The sequence below is a fragment of the Pipistrellus kuhlii genome, unplaced genomic scaffold, assembly GCF_014108245.1.
Source record: "Pipistrellus kuhlii isolate mPipKuh1 unplaced genomic scaffold, mPipKuh1.p scaffold_m20_p_107, whole genome shotgun sequence".
Taxonomy (NCBI): domain Eukaryota; kingdom Metazoa; phylum Chordata; class Mammalia; order Chiroptera; family Vespertilionidae; genus Pipistrellus; species Pipistrellus kuhlii.
Genome location: NW_023425413.1, coordinates 159,800 through 178,100, shown reverse-complemented (window position 1 = coordinate 178,100; position 18,301 = coordinate 159,800). Strand labels below are relative to the sequence as shown.

At 61.7% G+C, this 18,301-nt stretch overlaps 1 protein-coding gene across 1 annotated transcript in view; it reads left to right on the top strand.

Annotated features, from left to right (window-relative positions):
* The window catches only part of AHNAK2 (AHNAK nucleoprotein 2), a 34,625-nt gene extending 17,463 nt beyond the window's left edge, over positions 1 to 17,162 (top strand). Inside the window, exons 9-17 of the mRNA XM_045578870.1 lie at positions 104 to 1,537; positions 1,721 to 3,865; positions 4,049 to 5,605; positions 5,972 to 6,349; positions 6,533 to 7,513; positions 7,697 to 9,154; positions 9,338 to 10,846; positions 11,213 to 13,348; positions 13,826 to 17,162. Coding sequence (XP_045434826.1) covers positions 104 to 1,537; positions 1,721 to 3,865; positions 4,049 to 5,605; positions 5,972 to 6,349; positions 6,533 to 7,513; positions 7,697 to 9,154; positions 9,338 to 10,846; positions 11,213 to 13,348; positions 13,826 to 16,891 — 14,664 coding nt within the window. The 3' untranslated portion in view covers positions 16,892 to 17,162. The remainder of the gene's footprint in view (positions 1 to 103; positions 1,538 to 1,720; positions 3,866 to 4,048; positions 5,606 to 5,971; positions 6,350 to 6,532; positions 7,514 to 7,696; positions 9,155 to 9,337; positions 10,847 to 11,212; positions 13,349 to 13,825) is intronic.
* Positions 17,163 to 18,301: the final 1,139 nt, after the last annotated feature.

Here is an 18,301-nt window from a genome sequence, read left to right as displayed (position 1 = left end):
GGAGCTGAAGGGCAGAGCAGAAGGAGCCACGTTCCAAGGACACCTGCCCAAGGTGCAGAAGCCTAGCATGAAGATGCCCAATGTTGACTTCAAGAGCCCCCAGGTGGACATCAAGGGGCCCAAACTGGACCTGAAGGGCCCCAAAGGGGAGGTGACTGTCCCAGACATGGAGGTGTCAATGCCCAGCGTGGAGGTGGACATTCAGGCTACAGGCCGAACACTGGAGGGTGACATCACCCTGGGGGATAAAGAAGTGGTCACCAAGGATAGCAAATTCAAGATGCCCAAGTTCAAAATGCCGTCGTTTGGCACATCGGTACCTAGCAAGGACTGGGGATCATCCGTGGATATGCCAGTACCCAAAGCCACTGGGAAGATGAACCTGCCGTCCATCCCGGGGGAGACTGCAGTAGCAAAGGGCAGCGTCCACCTATCATCGGCTGATCTCCAGTTTCCTAAGGGAGAAATGGAGGCGGCCCTCCCAGAGGGAGAGGTGACCCTGGGAGAGATGAAGGGCAAAAGAGAAAGGGACAGGTTCAAGGGCGACATGCCCAAGGTACAGATGCCCAGCATGAAGATGCCCAAAGTCGACTTCAAGGGCCCCCAGGTGGACATCAAGGGGCCCAAGGTGGACCTGCAGGGCCCCAAAGGGGAGGTGACCATCCCCGACATGGAGGTTTCGCTGCCCATTGTGGAGGTGGACATTCAGGCACCGAGCGCCAAGCTGGAGGAAGACATTGTTCTGGGGGACACAGAGGTGACCACCAAAGACAGCAAGTTCAAGATGCCCAAGTTCAAGATGCCTTCCTTCGGTATGTCTGGGCCAGGCAAGACCATGGAGGCCTCAGTGGACATGACCCTGCCAAAGGCTGAGGCAGACGTGTCCCTGCCCTCCATCCAGACTGACATCAAGACCACTGACCTCAGTATTGACCTCCCATCAGCTGACATTGACATCAAGACCAGCGAGCTTGGAGTGAAGATCCCGGAGGGTCACCTGCCTGAGGGAGAGCTTGAGGGACGCTCCTACGGAGTTGGATTCAAAGGGCACCTGCCCAAGGTTCACATGCCCAGCATGAAGATGCCCAAGGTCGACTTCAAGGGCCCCCAGGTGGACATCAAGGGGCCCAAAGTGGACCTGCAGGGCCCCAAAGGGGAGGTGACCGTCCCCGACATGGAGGTTTCGCTGCCCAGTGTGGAGGTGGACATTAAGGCGCCGAGTGCCAAGCTAGAGGGAGACATCGTTCTGGGGGACACCGAGGTGACCACCAAAGATAGCAAGTTCAAGATGCCCAAGTTCAAGATGCCTTCCTTCGGTATGTCTGGGCCAGGCAAGGCCATGGACGCCTCAGTGGACGTGTCCCTGCCCTCCATCCAGACTGACATCCAGACCACTGACCTCAGTATTGACCTCCCATCAGCTGACATTGACATCAAGACCGGTGAGCTTGGAGTGAAGATCCCGGAGGGTCACCTGCTTGAGGGAGAGCTTGAGGGACGCTCCTCCGGAGTTGGATTCAAAGGACACCTGCCCAAGGTTCACATGCCCAGCATGAAGATGCCCAAGGTCGACTTCAAGGGCCCCCGGGTGGACATCAAGGGGCCCAAAGTAGACCTGAAGGGCCCCGAAGGGGAGGTGACTGTTCCTGAGGGAGAAGTGAAGCTTGGAGACGTGAAGGGCAAAGCAGAAGGGCCCACGTTCAAGGGCCACATGCCCAAGGTACAGATGCCCAGCATGAAGATGCCCAAAGTCAACTTCAAGGGCCCCCAGGTGGACATCAAGGGGCCCAAAGTGGACCTGCAGGGCCCCAAAGGGGAGGTGACCGTCCCCGACATGGAGGTTTCGCTGCCCAGTGTGGAGGTGGACATTCAGGCGCCGAGTGCCAAGCTAGAGGGAGACATCGTTCTGGGGGACACCGAGGTGACCACCAAAGATAGCAAGTTCAAGATGCCCAAGTTCAAGATGCCTTCCTTCGGTATGTCTGGGCCAGACAAGGCCATGGACGCCTCAGTGGACGTGACCCTGCCAAAGGCTGAGGCAGACGTGTCCCTGCCCTCCATCCAGACTGACATCAAGACCACTGACCTCAGTATTGACCTCCCATCAGCTGACATTGACATCAAGACCGGCGAGCTTGGAGTGAAGATCCCGGAGGGTCACCTGCCTGAGGGAGAGCTTGAGGGACGCTCCTTCGGAGTTGGATTCAAAGGGCACCTGCCCAAGGTTCACATGCCCAGCATGAAGATGCCCAAGGTCGACTTCAAAGGCCCCCAGGTGGACATCAAGGGGCACAAAGTGGACCTGCAGGGCCCCAAAGGGGAGGTGACCGTCCCCGACATGGAGGTTTCGCTGCCCAGTGTGGAGGTGGACATTCAGGCGCCGAGCGCCAAGCTAGAGGGAGACATCGTTCTGGGGGACACCGAGGTGACCACCAAAGATAGCAAATTCAAGATGCCCAAGTTCAAGATGCCTTCCTTCGGTATGTCTGGGCCAGGCAAGGCCATGGAGACCTCAGTGGACATGTCCCTGCCCTCCATCCAGACTGACATCAAGACCAGTGACCTCACTATTGAGCTGCCATCTGCAGATGTGGACGTCAAGACCGGCGAGCTTGGAGTGAAGATCCCGGAGGGTCACCTGCCTGAGGGAGAGCTTGAGGGACGCTCCTCTGGAGTTGGATTCAAAGGGCACCTGCCCAAGGTTCACATGCCCAGCATGAAGATGCCCAAGGTCGACTTCAAGGGCCCCCGGGTGGACATCAAGGGGCCCAAAGTAGACCTGAAGGGCCCCGAAGGGGAGGTGACTGTTCCTGAGGGAGAAGTGAAGCTTGGAGACGTGAAGGGCAAAGCAGAAGGGCCCACGTTCAAGGGCCACATGCCCAAGGTACAGATACCCAGCATGAAGATGCCCAAAGTCGACTTCAAGAGCCCCCAGGTGGACATCAAGGGGCCCAAAGTGGACCTGCAGGGCCCCAAAGGGGAGGTGACCGTCCCCGACATGGAGGTTTCGCTGCCCAGTGTGGAGGTGGACATTCAGGCGCTGAGCGCCAAGCTAGAGGGAGACATCATTTTGGGGGACACCGAGGTGACCACCAAAGATAGCAAGTTCAAGATGCCCAAGTTCAAGATGCCTTCCTTCGGTATGTCTGGGCCAGACAAGGCCATGGACACCTCAGTGGACGTGACCCTGCCAAAGGCTGAGGCAGACGTGTCCCTGCCCTCCATCCAGACTGACATCAAGACCACTGACCTCAGTATTGACCTCCCATCAGCTGACATTGACATCAAGACCGGCGAGCTTGGAGTGAAGATCCCGGAGGGTCACCTGCCTGAGGGAGAGCTTGAGGGACGCTCCTCCGGAGTTGGATTCAAAGGGCACCTGCCCAAGGTTCACATGCCCAGCATGAAGATGCCCAAGGTCGATTTCAAAGGCCCCCAGGTGGACATCAAGGGGCCCAAAGTGGACCTGCAGGGCCCCAAAGGGGAGGTGACCGTCCCCGACATGGAGGTTTCGCTGCCCAGTGTGGAGGTGGACATTCAGGCGCCGAGCGCCAAGCTAGAGGGAGACATCGTTCTGGGGGACACCGAGGTGACCACCAAAGATAGCAAATTCAAGATGCCCAAGTTCAAGATGCCTTCCTTCGGTATGTCTGGGCCAGGCAAGGCCATGGAGACCTCAGTGGACGTGTCCCTGCCCTCCATCCAGACTGACATCAAGACCAGTGACCTCACTATTGAGCTGCGATCTGCTCATATGGACGTCAAGACCGGCGAGCTTGGAGTGAAGATCCCGGAGGGTCACCTGCCTGAGGGAGAGCTTGAGGGACGCTCCTCCGGAGTTGGATTCAAAGGGCACCTGCCCAAGGTTCACATGCCCAGCATGAAGATGCCCAAGGTCGACTTCAAGGGCCCCCAGGTGGATATCAAGGAGCCCAAAGTAGACCTGAAGGGCCCCGAAGGGGAGGTGACTGTTCCTGAGGGAGAAGTGAAGCTTGGAGAAGTGAAGGGCAAAGCAGAAGGGCCCACGTTCAAGGGCGACATGCCCAAGGTGCAGATGCCCAGCATGAAGATGCCCAAAGTCGACTTCAAGGGCCCCCAGGTGGACATCAAGGGGCCCAAAGTGGACTTGCAGGGCCCCAAAGTGGAGTTGACCGTCCCCGACATGGAGGTTTCGCTGCCCAGTGTGGAGGTGGACATTCAGGCGCCGAGCGCCAAGCTAGAGGGAGACATCGTTTTGGGGGACACCGAGGTGACCACCAAAGATAGCAAGTTCAAGATGCCCAAGTTCAAGATGCCTTCCTTCGGTATGTCTGGGCCAGACAAGGCCATGGACGCCTCAGTGGACGTGACCCTGCCAAAGGCTGAGGCAGACGTGTCCCTGCCCTCCATCCAGACTGACATCAAGACCACTGACCTCAGTATTGACCTCCCATCAGCTGACATTGACATCAAGACCGGCGAGCTTGGAGTGAAGATCCCGGAGGGTCACCTGCCTGAGGGAGAGCTTGAGGGACGCTCCTTCGGAGTTGGATTCAAAGGGCACCTGCCCAAGGTTCACATGCCCAGCATGAAGATGCCCAAGGTCGACTTCAAGGGCCCCCAGGTGGACATCAAGGGGCCCAAAGTGGACCTGCAGGGCCCCAAAGGGGAGGTGACCGTCCCCGACATGGAGGTTTCGCTGCCCAGTGTGGAGGTGGACATTCAGGCGCCGAGCGCCAAGCTAGAGGGAGACATCGTTCTGGGGGACACCGAGGTGACCACCAAAGATAGCAAATTGAAGATGCCCAAGTTCAAGATGCCTTCCTTCGGTATGTCTGGGCCAGGCAAGGCCATGGACGCCTCAGTGGACGTGTCCCTGCCCTCCATCCAGACTGACATCAAGACCACTGACCTCAGTATTGACCTCCCATCAGCTGACATTGACATCAAGACCGGTGAGCTTGGAGTGAAGATCCCGGAGGGTCACCTGCCTGAGGGAGAGCTTGAGGGACGCTCCTTCGGAGTTGGATTCAAAGGGCACCTGCCCAACGTTCACATGCCCAGCATGAAGATGCCCAAGGTCGACTTCAAAGGCCCCCAGGTGGACATCAAGGGGCCCAAAGTGGACCTGCAGGGCCCCAAAGGGGAGGTGACCGTCCCCGACATGGAGGTTTCGCTGCCCAGTGTGGAGGTGGACATTCAGGCGCCGAGCGCCAAGCTAGAGGGAGACATCGTTCTGGGGGACACCGAGGTGACCACCAAAGATAGCAAATTCAAGATGCCCAAGTTCAAGATGCCTTCCTTCGGTATGTCTGGGCCAGGCAAGGCCATGGAGACCTCAGTGGACGTGTCCCTGCCCTCCATCCAGACTGACATCAAGACCAGTGACCTCACTATTGAGCTGCCATCTGCAGATGTGGACGTCAAGACCGGCGAGCTTGGAGTGAAGATCCCGGAGGGTCACCTGCCTGAGGGAGAGCTTGAGGGACGCTCCTTCGGAGTTGGATTCAAAGGGCACCTGCCCAAGGTTCACATGCCCAGCATGAAGATGCCCAAGGTCGACTTCAAGGGCCCCCAGGTGGATATCAAGGGGCCCAAAGTAGACCTGAAGGGCCCCGAAGGGGAGGTGACTGTTCCTGAGGGAGAAGTGAAGCTTGGAGACGTGAAGGGCAAAGCAGAAGGGCCCACGTTCAAGGGCCACATGCCCAAGGTGCAGATGCCCAGCATGAAGATGCCCAAGGTCGACTTCAAGGGCCCCCGGGTGGACATCAAGGGGCCCAAAGTAGACCTGAAGGGCCCCGAAGGGGAGGTGACTGTTCCTGAGGGAGAAGTGAAGCTTGGAGAAGTGAAGGGCAAAGCAGAAGGGCCCACGTTCAAGGGCCAGATGCCCAAGGTGCAGATGCCCAGCATGAAGATGCCCAAAGTCGACTTCAAGAGCCCCCAGGTGGACATCAAGGGGCCCACAGTGGACCTGCAGGGCCCCAAAGGGGAGGTGACCGTCCCCGACATGGAGGTTTCGCTGCCCAGTGTGGAGGTGGACATTCAGGCGCCGAGCGCCAAGCTAGAGGGAGACATCGTTCTGGGGGACACCGAGGTGACCACCAAAGATAGCAAATTCAAGATGCCCAAGTTCAAGACGCCTTCCTTCGGTATGTCTGGGCCAGGCAAGGCCATGGAGACCTCAGTGGACGTGTCCCTGCCCTCCATCCAGACTGACATCAAGACCAGTGACCTCACTATTGAGCTGCCATCTGCTCATATGGACGTCAAGACCGGCGAGCTTGGAGTGAAGATCCCGGAGGGTCACCTGCCTGAGGGAGAGCTTGAGGGACGCTCCTCCGGAGTTGGATTCAAAGGGCACCTGCCCAAGGTTCACATGCCCAGCATGAAGATGCCCAAGGTCGACTTCAAGGGCCCCCAGGTGGATATCAAGGGGCCCAAAGTAGACCTGAAGGGCCCCGAAGGGGAGGTGACTGTTCCTGAGGGAGAAGTGAAGCTTGGAGAAGTGAAGGGCAAAGCAGAAGGGCCCACGTTCAAGGGCGACATGCCCAAGGTGCAGATGCCCAGCATGAAGATGCCCAAAGTCGACTTCAAGGGCCCCCAGGTGGACATCAAGGGGCCCAAAGTGGACTTGCAGGGCCCCAAAGTGGAGGTGACCGTCCCCGACATTGAGGTTTCGCTGCCCAGTGTGGAGGTGGACATTCAGGCGCTGAGCGCCAAGCTAGAGGGAGACATCGTTTTGGGGGACACCGAGGTGACCACCAAAGATAGCAAGTTCAAGATGCCCAAGTTCAAGATGCCTTCCTTCGGTATGTCTGGGCCAGACAAGGCCATGGACGCCTCAGTGGACTTGACCCTGCCAAAGGCTGAGGCAGACGTGTCCCTGCCCTCCATCCAGACTGACATCAAGACCACTGACCTCAGTATTGACCTCCCATCAGCTGACATTGACATCAAGACCGGCGAGCTTGGAGTGAAGATCCCGGAGGGTCACCTGCCTGAGGGAGAGCTTGAGGGACGCTCCTCCGGAGTTGGATTCAAAGGGCACCTGCCCAAGGTTCACATGCCCAGCATGAAGATGCCCAAGGTCGACTTCAAAGGCCCCCGGGTGGACATCAAGGGGCCCAAAGTGGACCTGCAGGGCCCCAAAGGGGAGGTGACCGTCCCCGACATGGAGGTTTCGCTGCCCAGTGTGGAGGTGGACATTCAGGCGCCGAGCGCCAAGCTAGAGGGAGACATCGTTCTGGGGGACACCGAGGTGACCACCAAAGATAGCAAATTCAAGATGCCCAAGTTCAAGATGCCTTCCTTCGGTATGTCTGGGCCAGGCAAGGCCATGGAGACCTCAGTGGACGTGTCCCTGCCCTCCATCCAGACTGACATCAAGACCAGTGACCTCACTATTGAGCTGCGATCTGCTCATATGGACGTCAAGACCGGCGAGCTTGGAGTGAAGATCCCGGAGGGTCACCTGCCTGAGGGAGAGCTTGAGGGACGCTCCTCCGGAGTTGGATTCAAAGGGCACCTGCCCAAGGTTCACATGCCCAGCATGAAGATGCCCAAGGTCGACTTCAAGGGCCCCCAGGTGGATATCAAGGAGCCCAAAGTAGACCTGAAGGGCCCCGAAGGGGAGGTGACTGTTCCTGAGGGAGAAGTGAAGCTTGGAGAAGTGAAGGGCAAAGCAGAAGGGCCCACGTTCAAGGGCGACATGCCCAAGGTGCAGATGCCCAGCATGAAGATGCCCAAAGTCGACTTCAAGGGCCCCCAGGTGGACATCAAGGGGCCCAAAGTGGACTTGCAGGGCCCCAAAGTGGAGTTGACCGTCCCCGACATGGAGGTTTCGCTGCCCAGTGTGGAGGTGGACATTCAGGCGCCGAGCGCCAAGCTAGAGGGAGACATCGTTTTGGGGGACACCGAGGTGACCACCAAAGATAGCAAGTTCAAGATGCCCAAGTTCAAGATGCCTTCCTTCGGTATGTCTGGGCCAGACAAGGCCATGGACGCCTCAGTGGACGTGACCCTGCCAAAGGCTGAGGCAGACGTGTCCCTGCCCTCCATCCAGACTGACATCAAGACCACTGACCTCAGTATTGACCTCCCATCAGCTGACATTGACATCAAGACCGGCGAGCTTGGAGTGAAGATCCCGGAGGGTCACCTGCCTGAGGGAGAGCTTGAGGGACGCTCCTTCGGAGTTGGATTCAAAGGGCACCTGCCCAAGGTTCACATGCCCAGCATGAAGATGCCCAAGGTCGACTTCAAGGGCCCCCAGGTGGACATCAAGGGGCCCAAAGTGGACCTGCAGGGCCCCAAAGGGGAGGTGACCGTCCCCGACATGGAGGTTTCGCTGCCCAGTGTGGAGGTGGACATTCAGGCGCCGAGCGCCAAGCTAGAGGGAGACATCGTTCTGGGGGACACCGAGGTGACCACCAAAGATAGCAAATTGAAGATGCCCAAGTTCAAGATGCCTTCCTTCGGTATGTCTGGGCCAGGCAAGGCCATGGACGCCTCAGTGGACGTGTCCCTGCCCTCCATCCAGACTGACATCAAGACCACTGACCTCAGTATTGACCTCCCATCAGCTGACATTGACATCAAGACCGGTGAGCTTGGAGTGAAGATCCCGGAGGGTCACCTGCCTGAGGGAGAGCTTGAGGGACGCTCCTTCGGAGTTGGATTCAAAGGGCACCTGCCCAAGGTTCACATGCCCAGCATGAAGATGCCCAAGGTCGACTTCAAAGGCCCCCAGGTGGACATCAAGGGGCCCAAAGTGGACCTGCAGGGCCCCAAAGGGGAGGTGACCGTCCCCGACATGGAGGTTTCGCTGCCCAGTGTGGAGGTGGACATTCAGGCGCCGAGCGCCAAGCTAGAGGGAGACATCGTTCTGGGGGACACCGAGGTGACCACCAAAGATAGCAAATTCAAGATGCCCAAGTTCAAGATGCCTTCCTTCGGTATGTCTGGGCCAGGCAAGGCCATGGAGACCTCAGTGGACGTGTCCCTGCCCTCCATCCAGACTGACATCAAGACCAGTGACCTCACTATTGAGCTGCGATCTGCTCATATGGACGTCAAGACCGGCGAGCTTGGAGTGAAGATCCCGGAGGGTCACCTGCCTGAGGGAGAGCTTGAGGGACGCTCCTCCGGAGTTGGATTCAAAGGGCACCTGCCCAAGGTTCACATGCCCAGCATGAAGATGCCCAAGGTCGACTTCAAGGGCCCCCAGGTGGATATCAAGGAGCCCAAAGTAGACCTGAAGGGCCCCGAAGGGGAGGTGACTGTTCCTGAGGGAGAAGTGAAGCTTGGAGAAGTGAAGGGCAAAGCAGAAGGGCCCACGTTCAAGGGCGACATGCCCAAGGTGCAGATGCCCAGCATGAAGATGCCCAAAGTCGACTTCAAGGGCCCCCAGGTGGACATCAAGGGGCCCAAAGTGGACTTGCAGGGCCCCAAAGTGGAGTTGACCGTCCCCGACATGGAGGTTTCGCTGCCCAGTGTGGAGGTGGACATTCAGGCGCCGAGCGCCAAGCTAGAGGGAGACATCGTTTTGGGGGACACCGAGGTGACCACCAAAGATAGCAAGTTCAAGATGCCCAAGTTCAAGATGCCTTCCTTCGGTATGTCTGGGCCAGACAAGGCCATGGACGCCTCAGTGGACGTGACCCTGCCAAAGGCTGAGGCAGACGTGTCCCTGCCCTCCATCCAGACTGACATCAAGACCACTGACCTCAGTATTGACCTCCCATCAGCTGACATTGACATCAAGACCGGCGAGCTTGGAGTGAAGATCCCGGAGGGTCACCTGCCTGAGGGAGAGCTTGAGGGACGCTCCTTCGGAGTTGGATTCAAAGGGCACCTGCCCAAGGTTCACATGCCCAGCATGAAGATGCCCAAGGTCGACTTCAAGGGCCCCCAGGTGGACATCAAGGGGCCCAAAGTGGACCTGCAGGGCCCCAAAGGGGAGGTGACCGTCCCCGACATGGAGGTTTCGCTGCCCAGTGTGGAGGTGGACATTCAGGCGCCGAGCGCCAAGCTAGAGGGAGACATCGTTCTGGGGGACACCGAGGTGACCACCAAAGATAGCAAATTGAAGATGCCCAAGTTCAAGATGCCTTCCTTCGGTATGTCTGGGCCAGGCAAGGCCATGGACGCCTCAGTGGACGTGTCCCTGCCCTCCATCCAGACTGACATCAAGACCACTGACCTCAGTATTGACCTCCCATCAGCTGACATTGACATCAAGACCGGTGAGCTTGGAGTGAAGATCCCGGAGGGTCACCTGCCTGAGGGAGAGCTTGAGGGACGCTCCTTCGGAGTTGGATTCAAAGGGCACCTGCCCAAGGTTCACATGCCCAGCATGAAGATGCCCAAGGTCGACTTCAAAGGCCCCCAGGTGGACATCAAGGGGCCCAAAGTGGACCTGCAGGGCCCCAAAGGGGAGGTGACCGTCCCCGACATGGAGGTTTCGCTGCCCAGTGTGGAGGTGGACATTCAGGCGCCGAGCGCCAAGCTAGAGGGAGACATCGTTCTGGGGGACACCGAGGTGACCACCAAAGATAGCAAATTCAAGATGCCCAAGTTCAAGATGCCTTCCTTCGGTATGTCTGGGCCAGGCAAGGCCATGGAGACCTCAGTGGACGTGTCCCTGCCCTCCATCCAGACTGACATCAAGACCAGTGACCTCACTATTGAGCTGCCATCTGCAGATGTGGACGTCAAGACCGGCGAGCTTGGAGTGAAGATCCCGGAGGGTCACCTGCCTGAGGGAGAGCTTGAGGGACGCTCCTTCGGAGTTGGATTCAAAGGGCACCTGCCCAAGGTTCACATGCCCAGCATGAAGATGCCCAAGGTCGACTTCAAGGGCCCCCAGGTGGATATCAAGGGGCCCAAAGTAGACCTGAAGGGCCCCGAAGGGGAGGTGACAGTTCCTGAGGGAGAAGTGAAGCTTGGAGACGTGAAGGGCAAAGCAGAAGGGCCCACGTTCAAGGGCCACATGCCCAAGGTGCAGATGCCCAGCATGAAGATGCCCAAGGTCGACTTCAAGGGCCCCCGGGTGGACATCAAGGGGCTCAAAGTAGACCTGAAGGGCCCCGAAGGGGAGGTGACTGTTCCTGAGGGAGAAGTGAAGCTTGGAGAAGTGAAGGGCAAAGCAGAAGGGCCCACGTTCAAGGGCCAGATGCCCAAGGTGCAGATGCCCAGCATGAAGATGCCCAAAGTCGACTTCAAGAGCCCCCAGGTGGACATCAAGGGGCCCAAAGTGGACCTGCAGGGCCCCAAAGGGGAGGTGACCGTCCCCGACATGGAGGTTTCGCTGCCCAGTGTGGAGGTGGACATTCAGGCGCCGAGCGCCAAGCTAGAGGGAGACATCATTTTGGGGGACACCGAGGTGACCACCAAAGATAGCAAGTTCAAGATGCCCAAGTTCAAGATGCCTTCCTTCGGTATGTCTGGGCCAGACAAGGCCATGGATGCCTCAGTGGACGTGACCCTGCCAAAGGCTGAGGCAGACGTGTCCCTGCCCTCCATCCAGACTGACATCAAGACCACTGACCTCAGTATTGACCTCCCATCAGCTGACATTGACATCAAGACCGGCGAGCTTGGAGTGAAGATCCCGGAGGGTCACCTGCCTGAGGGAGAGCTTGAGGGACGCTCCTCCGGAGTTGGATTCAAAGGGCACCTGCCCAAGGTTCACATGCCCAGCATGAAGATGCCCAAGGTCGACTTCAAGGGCCCCCGGGTGGACATCAAGGGGCCCAAAGTGGACCTGCAGGGCCCCAAAGGGGAGGTGACCGTCCCCGACATGGAGGTTTCGCTGCCCAGTGTGGAGGTGGACATTCAGGCGCCGAGCGCCAAGCTAGAGGGAGACATCGTTCTGGGGGACACCGAGGTGACCACCAAAGATAGCAAATTCAAGATGCCCAAGTTCAAGATGCCTTCCTTCGGTATGTCTGGGCCAGGCAAGGCCATGGAGACCTCAGTGGACGTGTCCCTGCCCTCCATCCAGACTGACATCAAGACCAGTGACCTCACTATTGAGCTGCCATCTGCTCATATGGACGTCAAGACCGGCGAGCTTGGAGTGAAGATCCCGGAGGGTCACCTGCCTGAGGGAGAGCTTGAGGGACGCTCCTCCGGAGTTGGATTCAAAGGGCACCTGCCCAAGGTTCACATGCCCAGCATGAAGATGCCCAAGGTCGACTTCAAGGGCCCCCAGATGGACATCAAGGGGCCCAAAGGGGAGGTGACCGTCCCCGACATAGAGGTTTCGCTGCCCAGTGTGGAGGTGGACATTCAGGCTCCAAGCGCCAAGCTAGAGGGAGACATCATTCTGGGGGACACCGAGGTGACCACCAAAGATAGCAAGTTTAAGATGCCCAAGTTCAAGATGCCTTCCTTCGGTATGTCTGGGCCAGGCAAGGCCATGGAGACCTCAGTGGACGTTTCCCTGCCCTCCATCCAGACTGACATCAAGACCAGTGACCTCACTGTTGAGCTGCCATCTGCAGATATAGACGTCAAGACTGGCGAGCTTGGAGTGAAGATCCCGGAGGGTCACCTGCCTGAGGGAGAGCTTGAGGGTCGCTCCTCCGGAGTTGGATTCAAAGGGCAACTGCCCAAGGTTCACATGCCCAGCATGAAGATGCCCAAAGTCGAATTCAAGGGCCCCCAGGTGGATATCAAGGGGCCCAAAGTAGACCTGAAGGGCCCCGAAGGGGAGGTGACTGTTCCTGAGGGAGAAGTGAAGCTTGGAGAAGTGAAGGGCAAAGCAGAAGGGCCCACGTTCAAGGGCCACATGCCCAAGGTGCAGATGCCCAGCATGAAGATGCCCAAAGTCGACTTCAAGGGCCCCAAAGTGGACATCAAGGGGCCCAAAGTGGACCTGCAGGGCCCCAAAGGGGAGGTGACCGTCCCCGACATGGAGGTTTCGCTGCCCAGTGTGGAGGTGGACATTCAGGCGCCGAGCGCCAAGCTAGAGGGAGACATCGTTTTGGGGGACACCGAGGTGACCACCAAAGATAGCAAGTTCAAGATGCCCAAGTTCAAGATGCCTTCCTTCGGTATGTCTGGGCCAGGTAAGGCCATGGACGCCTCAGTGGACGTGACCCTGCCAAAGGCTGAGGCAGACTTGTCCCTGCCCTCCATCGAGACTGACATCAAGACCACTGACCTCAGTATTGACCTCCCATCAGCTGTCATTGACATCAAGACCGGCGAGCTTGGAGTGAAGATCCCGGAGGGTCACCTGCCTGAGGGAGAGCTTGAGGGACGCTCCTCCGGAGTTGGATTCAAAGGGCACCTGCCCAAGGTTCACATGCCCAGCATGAAGATGCCCAAGGTCGACTTCAAGGGCCCCCGGGTGGACATCAAGGTGCCCAAAGTAGACCTGAAGGGCCCCGAAGGGGAGGTGACCGTCCCCGACATGGAGGTTTCGCTGCCCAGTGTGGAGGTTGACATTCAGGCACCGAGCGCCAAGCTAGAGGGAGACATCGTTCTGGGGGACACCGAGGTGACCACCAAAGATAGCAAGTTCAAGATGCCCAAGTTCAAGATGCCTTCCTTCGGTATGTCTGGTCCAGGCAAGGCCATGGAGACCTCAGCGGACGTGTCCCTGCCCTCCATCCAGACTGACATCAAGACCAGTGACCTCACTATTGAGCTGCCATCTGCTGATGTGGACGTCAAGACCGGCGATCTTGGAGTTAAGATCCCGGAGGGTCACCTGCCTGAGGGAGAGCTTGAGAGACGCTCCTCCGGTGTTGGATTCAAAGGGCACCTGCCCAAGGTTCACATGCCCAGCATGAAGATGCCCAAGGTTGACTTCATGGGCCCCCAGTTGGACATCAAGGGGCCCAAACTGGACCTGACGGGAGCCAAAGCGGAGGTGACCATCCCCGAGGGAGAAGTGAAGCTTGGAGAAGTGAAGGGCAAAGCAGAAGGGGCCACGTTCAAGGGCGACATGCCCAAGGTGCAGATGCCCAGCATGAAGATGCCCAAAGTCGACTTCAAGGGCCCCCAGGTGGACATCAAGGGGCCCAAAGTGGACCTGCAGGGCCCCAAAGGGGAGGTGACCGTCCCCGACATGGAGGTTTCTCTGCCCTTTGGGGAGGTGGACATTTCGGCACCGAGCACCAAGCTAGAGGGAGACATCGTTCTGGGCGACTCAGAGGTGACTACCAAAGACAGCAAGTTCAAGATGCCCAAGTTCAAGATGCCTTCCTTCGGGGTATCTCAACCACGCAAGGACTGGGGAACTTCGGTTGATGTGTCCTGGTCCCACAGCACAGAGCAGGCCTCTCCGACCTCCTTAGTAGGTGAGATTCCAGCCCCAGCGGGCAGCATCCACCTGCCATCTGCTCACCTGGCGGTCCCGGGAGGCGAGATGGTGGTGCCCCTGAGGGATGGCGAGGTGACGGTGGGGGAGCTGAAGGGCAAAGGAGAAGGCGCCAAGTTCAAAGGCCACCTGCCCAAAGTGCAGATGCCCAGCATCAAGGTGCCCAAGGTGGACATCAAGGGGCCCAAAATGGACCTGAAATGCACCAAAGGTGAGGTGACCCCTCCTGGCTCAGAGACGGCGCCTCCTAGCGTGGAGGCGGACATCCAGGAGCCCCACGCCAAGGGCACAGGTGACCTCGGCCTGGAGGGCAAGGAGGTGGCTGCCCGTGAGAGCAAGTTCAAGATGCCGAAGGTCAGCATGCCGTTCTTCCGACCGTCGTCCAGTAAGACGTATTCCGTGTCCGCTGATCGCTCTGTCTGCAGGGGCGATGTGGGGGCGGCCCCGGGGAGCCCCGCTGTGGTGGGTGTGGGGGTGACTCTTGGGGATCCGGGGGCTGCCAAGGCGCCGTCTGTGCAGGCGGCCCTGCCGGGCAGGCCTGGGGTCTCTGCAGCCGGACCTGACATCGGTGGCCACCGCGCTGAGGCTGAGGCCCTCGCGGTCTGTGAGGGTGTCACACTTACCAAGTTCCAGGCGACTCTCCCCGGAGCCGGCGTCGCCCCAGAGCGGCCTCCGGAAACGCCCTCGGAGTCCAGGGGGGACGCGCACCTGTTCAGCGCCCCAGGCGCTGCCGACCTTCCGTCCCAGGAGCCCGTGCCTTCGTCCCAAACTGACGGCCGCCCTGGCCCGGCGGACCCCCTGATCCGCACATCGTATGGCCGCGTGACTTTCCCCAAATTCCACCGCCCGAGGTTCCGGGTTTCCGAGGCCTCGGCCGAGGCCGGCGCCTGGGAGGGCGCCCTGTCCCCACGCAGCCCCGCACGGGCGCTGGACGCAGAGGAAGCCACGGTGTCCCCGTGGTCGGCTACACCGCTGCCCCTGGGGGCGGAGGAGCCTGCAGGCGGAGCTGGGACCCCGGCCGAGGCTGCTGAGGGGGTGCCCGCGGGGGAGGCGGCGGCCGGGGCCGCGCGGGCCGGCTCGCAGGACAGCTGGTTCAGGATGCCCTCTCTCCGCCTGCCCAGCTTCTGGCGCTCCTCCCCGGAGCAGGGCGGGGCGGGGGCCCCAGCCGCGGCCCCGAGGCCAGGGGTCTGTGCTCCCGGGTCCGAGGTGGAGACGGACGTGGCGGGAGCTCTCGGGGGAGGTCTGCTCCGTCCGGGCCTGGGCTCAGAGCCGCCCCTGCCTCCTGCCACCACGTCCCCTGAGGAGCCCCCCACTGCCCAGGCCCCGCCGGGTCCGGGCGAGGGCCCCCTCTCCGGCACGGGGCCCCCCTCTCCCCGGCCGGAAGGCCCGCTCAGGCTGAAGGCTTCGAGGACGGACGCGCCAGCCCGAGTCTCCGTCGTGGGCCAGGCCTGGGAGGACTCTGTGCTCACCGTCAGGTTCCCCAAGCTCAAGGTGCCCCGGTTCACCTTCCCGGCCCCCGGCGGCGAGGCCGACGTCTTCGTCCCCCCGGCCGCGGCCGCGCGGGAGGTCTGGCGCCCGGACGGCAGCCTGGCCCTGGCCCTGCGGGGGGAGGCCCCCGGGGCCTGGGGCGTGAGCATCCTGCAGGCGGGCGGGACCCCCGGGCTGCAGCCCCCGCCGGAGGCCCCGGCCCTCCCCGCGGAGGCCGGCCCCATCTCCAAGGTCAGAGTGCACATCCAGGGCGCGCGGGTGGAGAGCCGGGAGGCCACCGTCCACACCAGGGTCCTCACGCAGGCTGGCCCCTCGCAGATCCAGATCGTGCGGGAGGCGGAGATCCCGGCCTCCGAGGTCCAGACGCCGGCGTACGGGTTCTCCCTGCTCAAGGGGCAGGTCCCCGAGAGCCCCCTGCGGGCTCAGGTGCAGGTGGTCACGCAGGCAGCCGAGCGGGCGCCGGGGGCCCCACAGCCGGACGCAGAGACGTTTGAGATCCTGTCCTCCGGCACCGACGCCGGCCCGCAGACCACCACGTCCGCAGGGTCCGAGGGCAGCTCGGGCCCGCAGCCTGCGGACAGCGGTTCCGACGAGGAGCCCGCGGAGATCCTGGAGTTCCCGCCGGAGGACGGCCGAGAGGGAGACGAGGCCGCCGGGGAGAAGCCGGAGAGCAAGCGGGCCTCCGGGCGGTTCCGGTTCTGGCTCCCGAGCATCGGGTTCTCCTCCGGGGCCCCGGACGCCGGTGCCACCGCCACCACCGGGGAGGAGCCCACACCCGCCCCGGTGCAGACGCAGCCCGAGGCCCGGCCCGCGGCCGAGCCGCCCCGGAAGCAGGAGAAGGCGGGCTGGTTCCGGTTCCCCAGACTGGGCTTCTCCGCGGCGCCCGGCAGGAAGGGCGAGAGCACGGGGGGCGCCCCGGCCCAGGCCCAGCCCCCGGAGGAGGCCGTCACGTTCTTCGACGCCCGAGAAAGCCTGTCCCCCGAGGACCGCGAGGAGGAGCCCGGGGAGCCCGCCACGGCCACGGCCACAGCCACAGCCACGCGGGAGCCCGGCGGGAAGGCCGCAGCCCAGCCCGCGCCCCGGGCCCAGTGAGGCCGCAGCTGCCTGCGGGATGGAGGTGCCCGTGGCCGTGGCCGTGGCGCGCGCTCGTTGGCTGTGACGTGTGGGGGCGTGGTCAGCGGTGGGCGTGGCCTCGGGTGGGCGTGGCCCTGCCCTGTCCCCTGGCGGTCCAGCTGCGCACACAGTAACCCGCTCGCCCCTTTGTGGACCACCCCCCCGCAGCCTCGGGGGCGCCCCCTGCTTAGCATGGACCCGGCAGGAGGCGGGGCAGGTGCCAGCTGGCCGCTCAGGGCCCATGGGGGTGGGTGGGGGTGGGGTGGGTGAGGCTGCAGGGGTGTGGGTGCGGGGTGTGGGTGTGGGTGTGGGGGGACTGCCCGCTCCCCAGCCCCTCCCCGCTGTTCCCGGCCAGACAATAAAGGAGGTGACGCCACGAGCGGCTCTGAGGACTTTTGTTCCGGGAAGAAGCGCGACCCCCGGCACACACTGCGGGTCCCCCCGGCACACACTGCGGGTCCCCCCGGCACACACTGCGGGTCCCCCCGGCACACACTGCGGGTCCCCCGGCACACACTGCGGGTGCCCCCAGGCACACACTGCGGGTGCCCCCAGGCACGCACTGCGGGTGCCCCCGGCATGCACTGCGGGTGCCCCGGCACGCACTGCGGGTCCCCCGGCACGCACTGCGGCGTCTGTGTCCGGCACGCACTGCGGGTCCCCCCGGCACGCACTGCGGGTCCCCCCGGCACGCACTGCGGCGTCTGTGTCCGGCACACACTGCGGGTCCCCCCGGCACACACTGCGGGTCCCCCCGGCACGCACTGCGGGTCCCCCCGGCACGCACTGCGGGTCCCCCCGGCACGCACTGCGGCGTCTGTGTCCGGCACGCACTGCGGGTGCCCCCGGCACGCACTGCGGGTGCCCCCGGCACACACTGCGGGTCCCCCCCGGCACACACTGCGGGTCCCCCGGCACGCACTGCGGGTCCCCCGGCACGCACTGCGGGTCCCCCGGCACGCACTGCGGGTCCCCCGGCACGCACTGCGGGTGTCCCCGGCACGCACTGCGGGTCCCCCGGCACGCACTGCGGGTGTCCCCGGCACACACTGCGGCGTCTGTGTCCGGCAGAGCCGCCTGGGAGGCCGTGGCGGGGGGTCACGTACTCTTAGGGGAGGGAAGAGAGGGGACGGGGCTCAGGGCACTCAGCCGCGCTGACGGGTGGGTCATGTGAGGCCTATGATGAGGGACCCGGGGACTCAGGAGTCGGGGGCTCAGGGTGTTTGGCAGGTGCTGACTGTGGCTCAGTGCTCGGGGATGTCCGGCCGCAGGTGGAGATACGTCGGGCCGTCAGTTGGAGGAAGGGAGGATCTATCAGGAGGGGCCATCTCAGAGGCTCCCCAAGTCCCCGCTGGGGGGGGGCAGTTAGGGGGTTCCCACGTGGCCCCC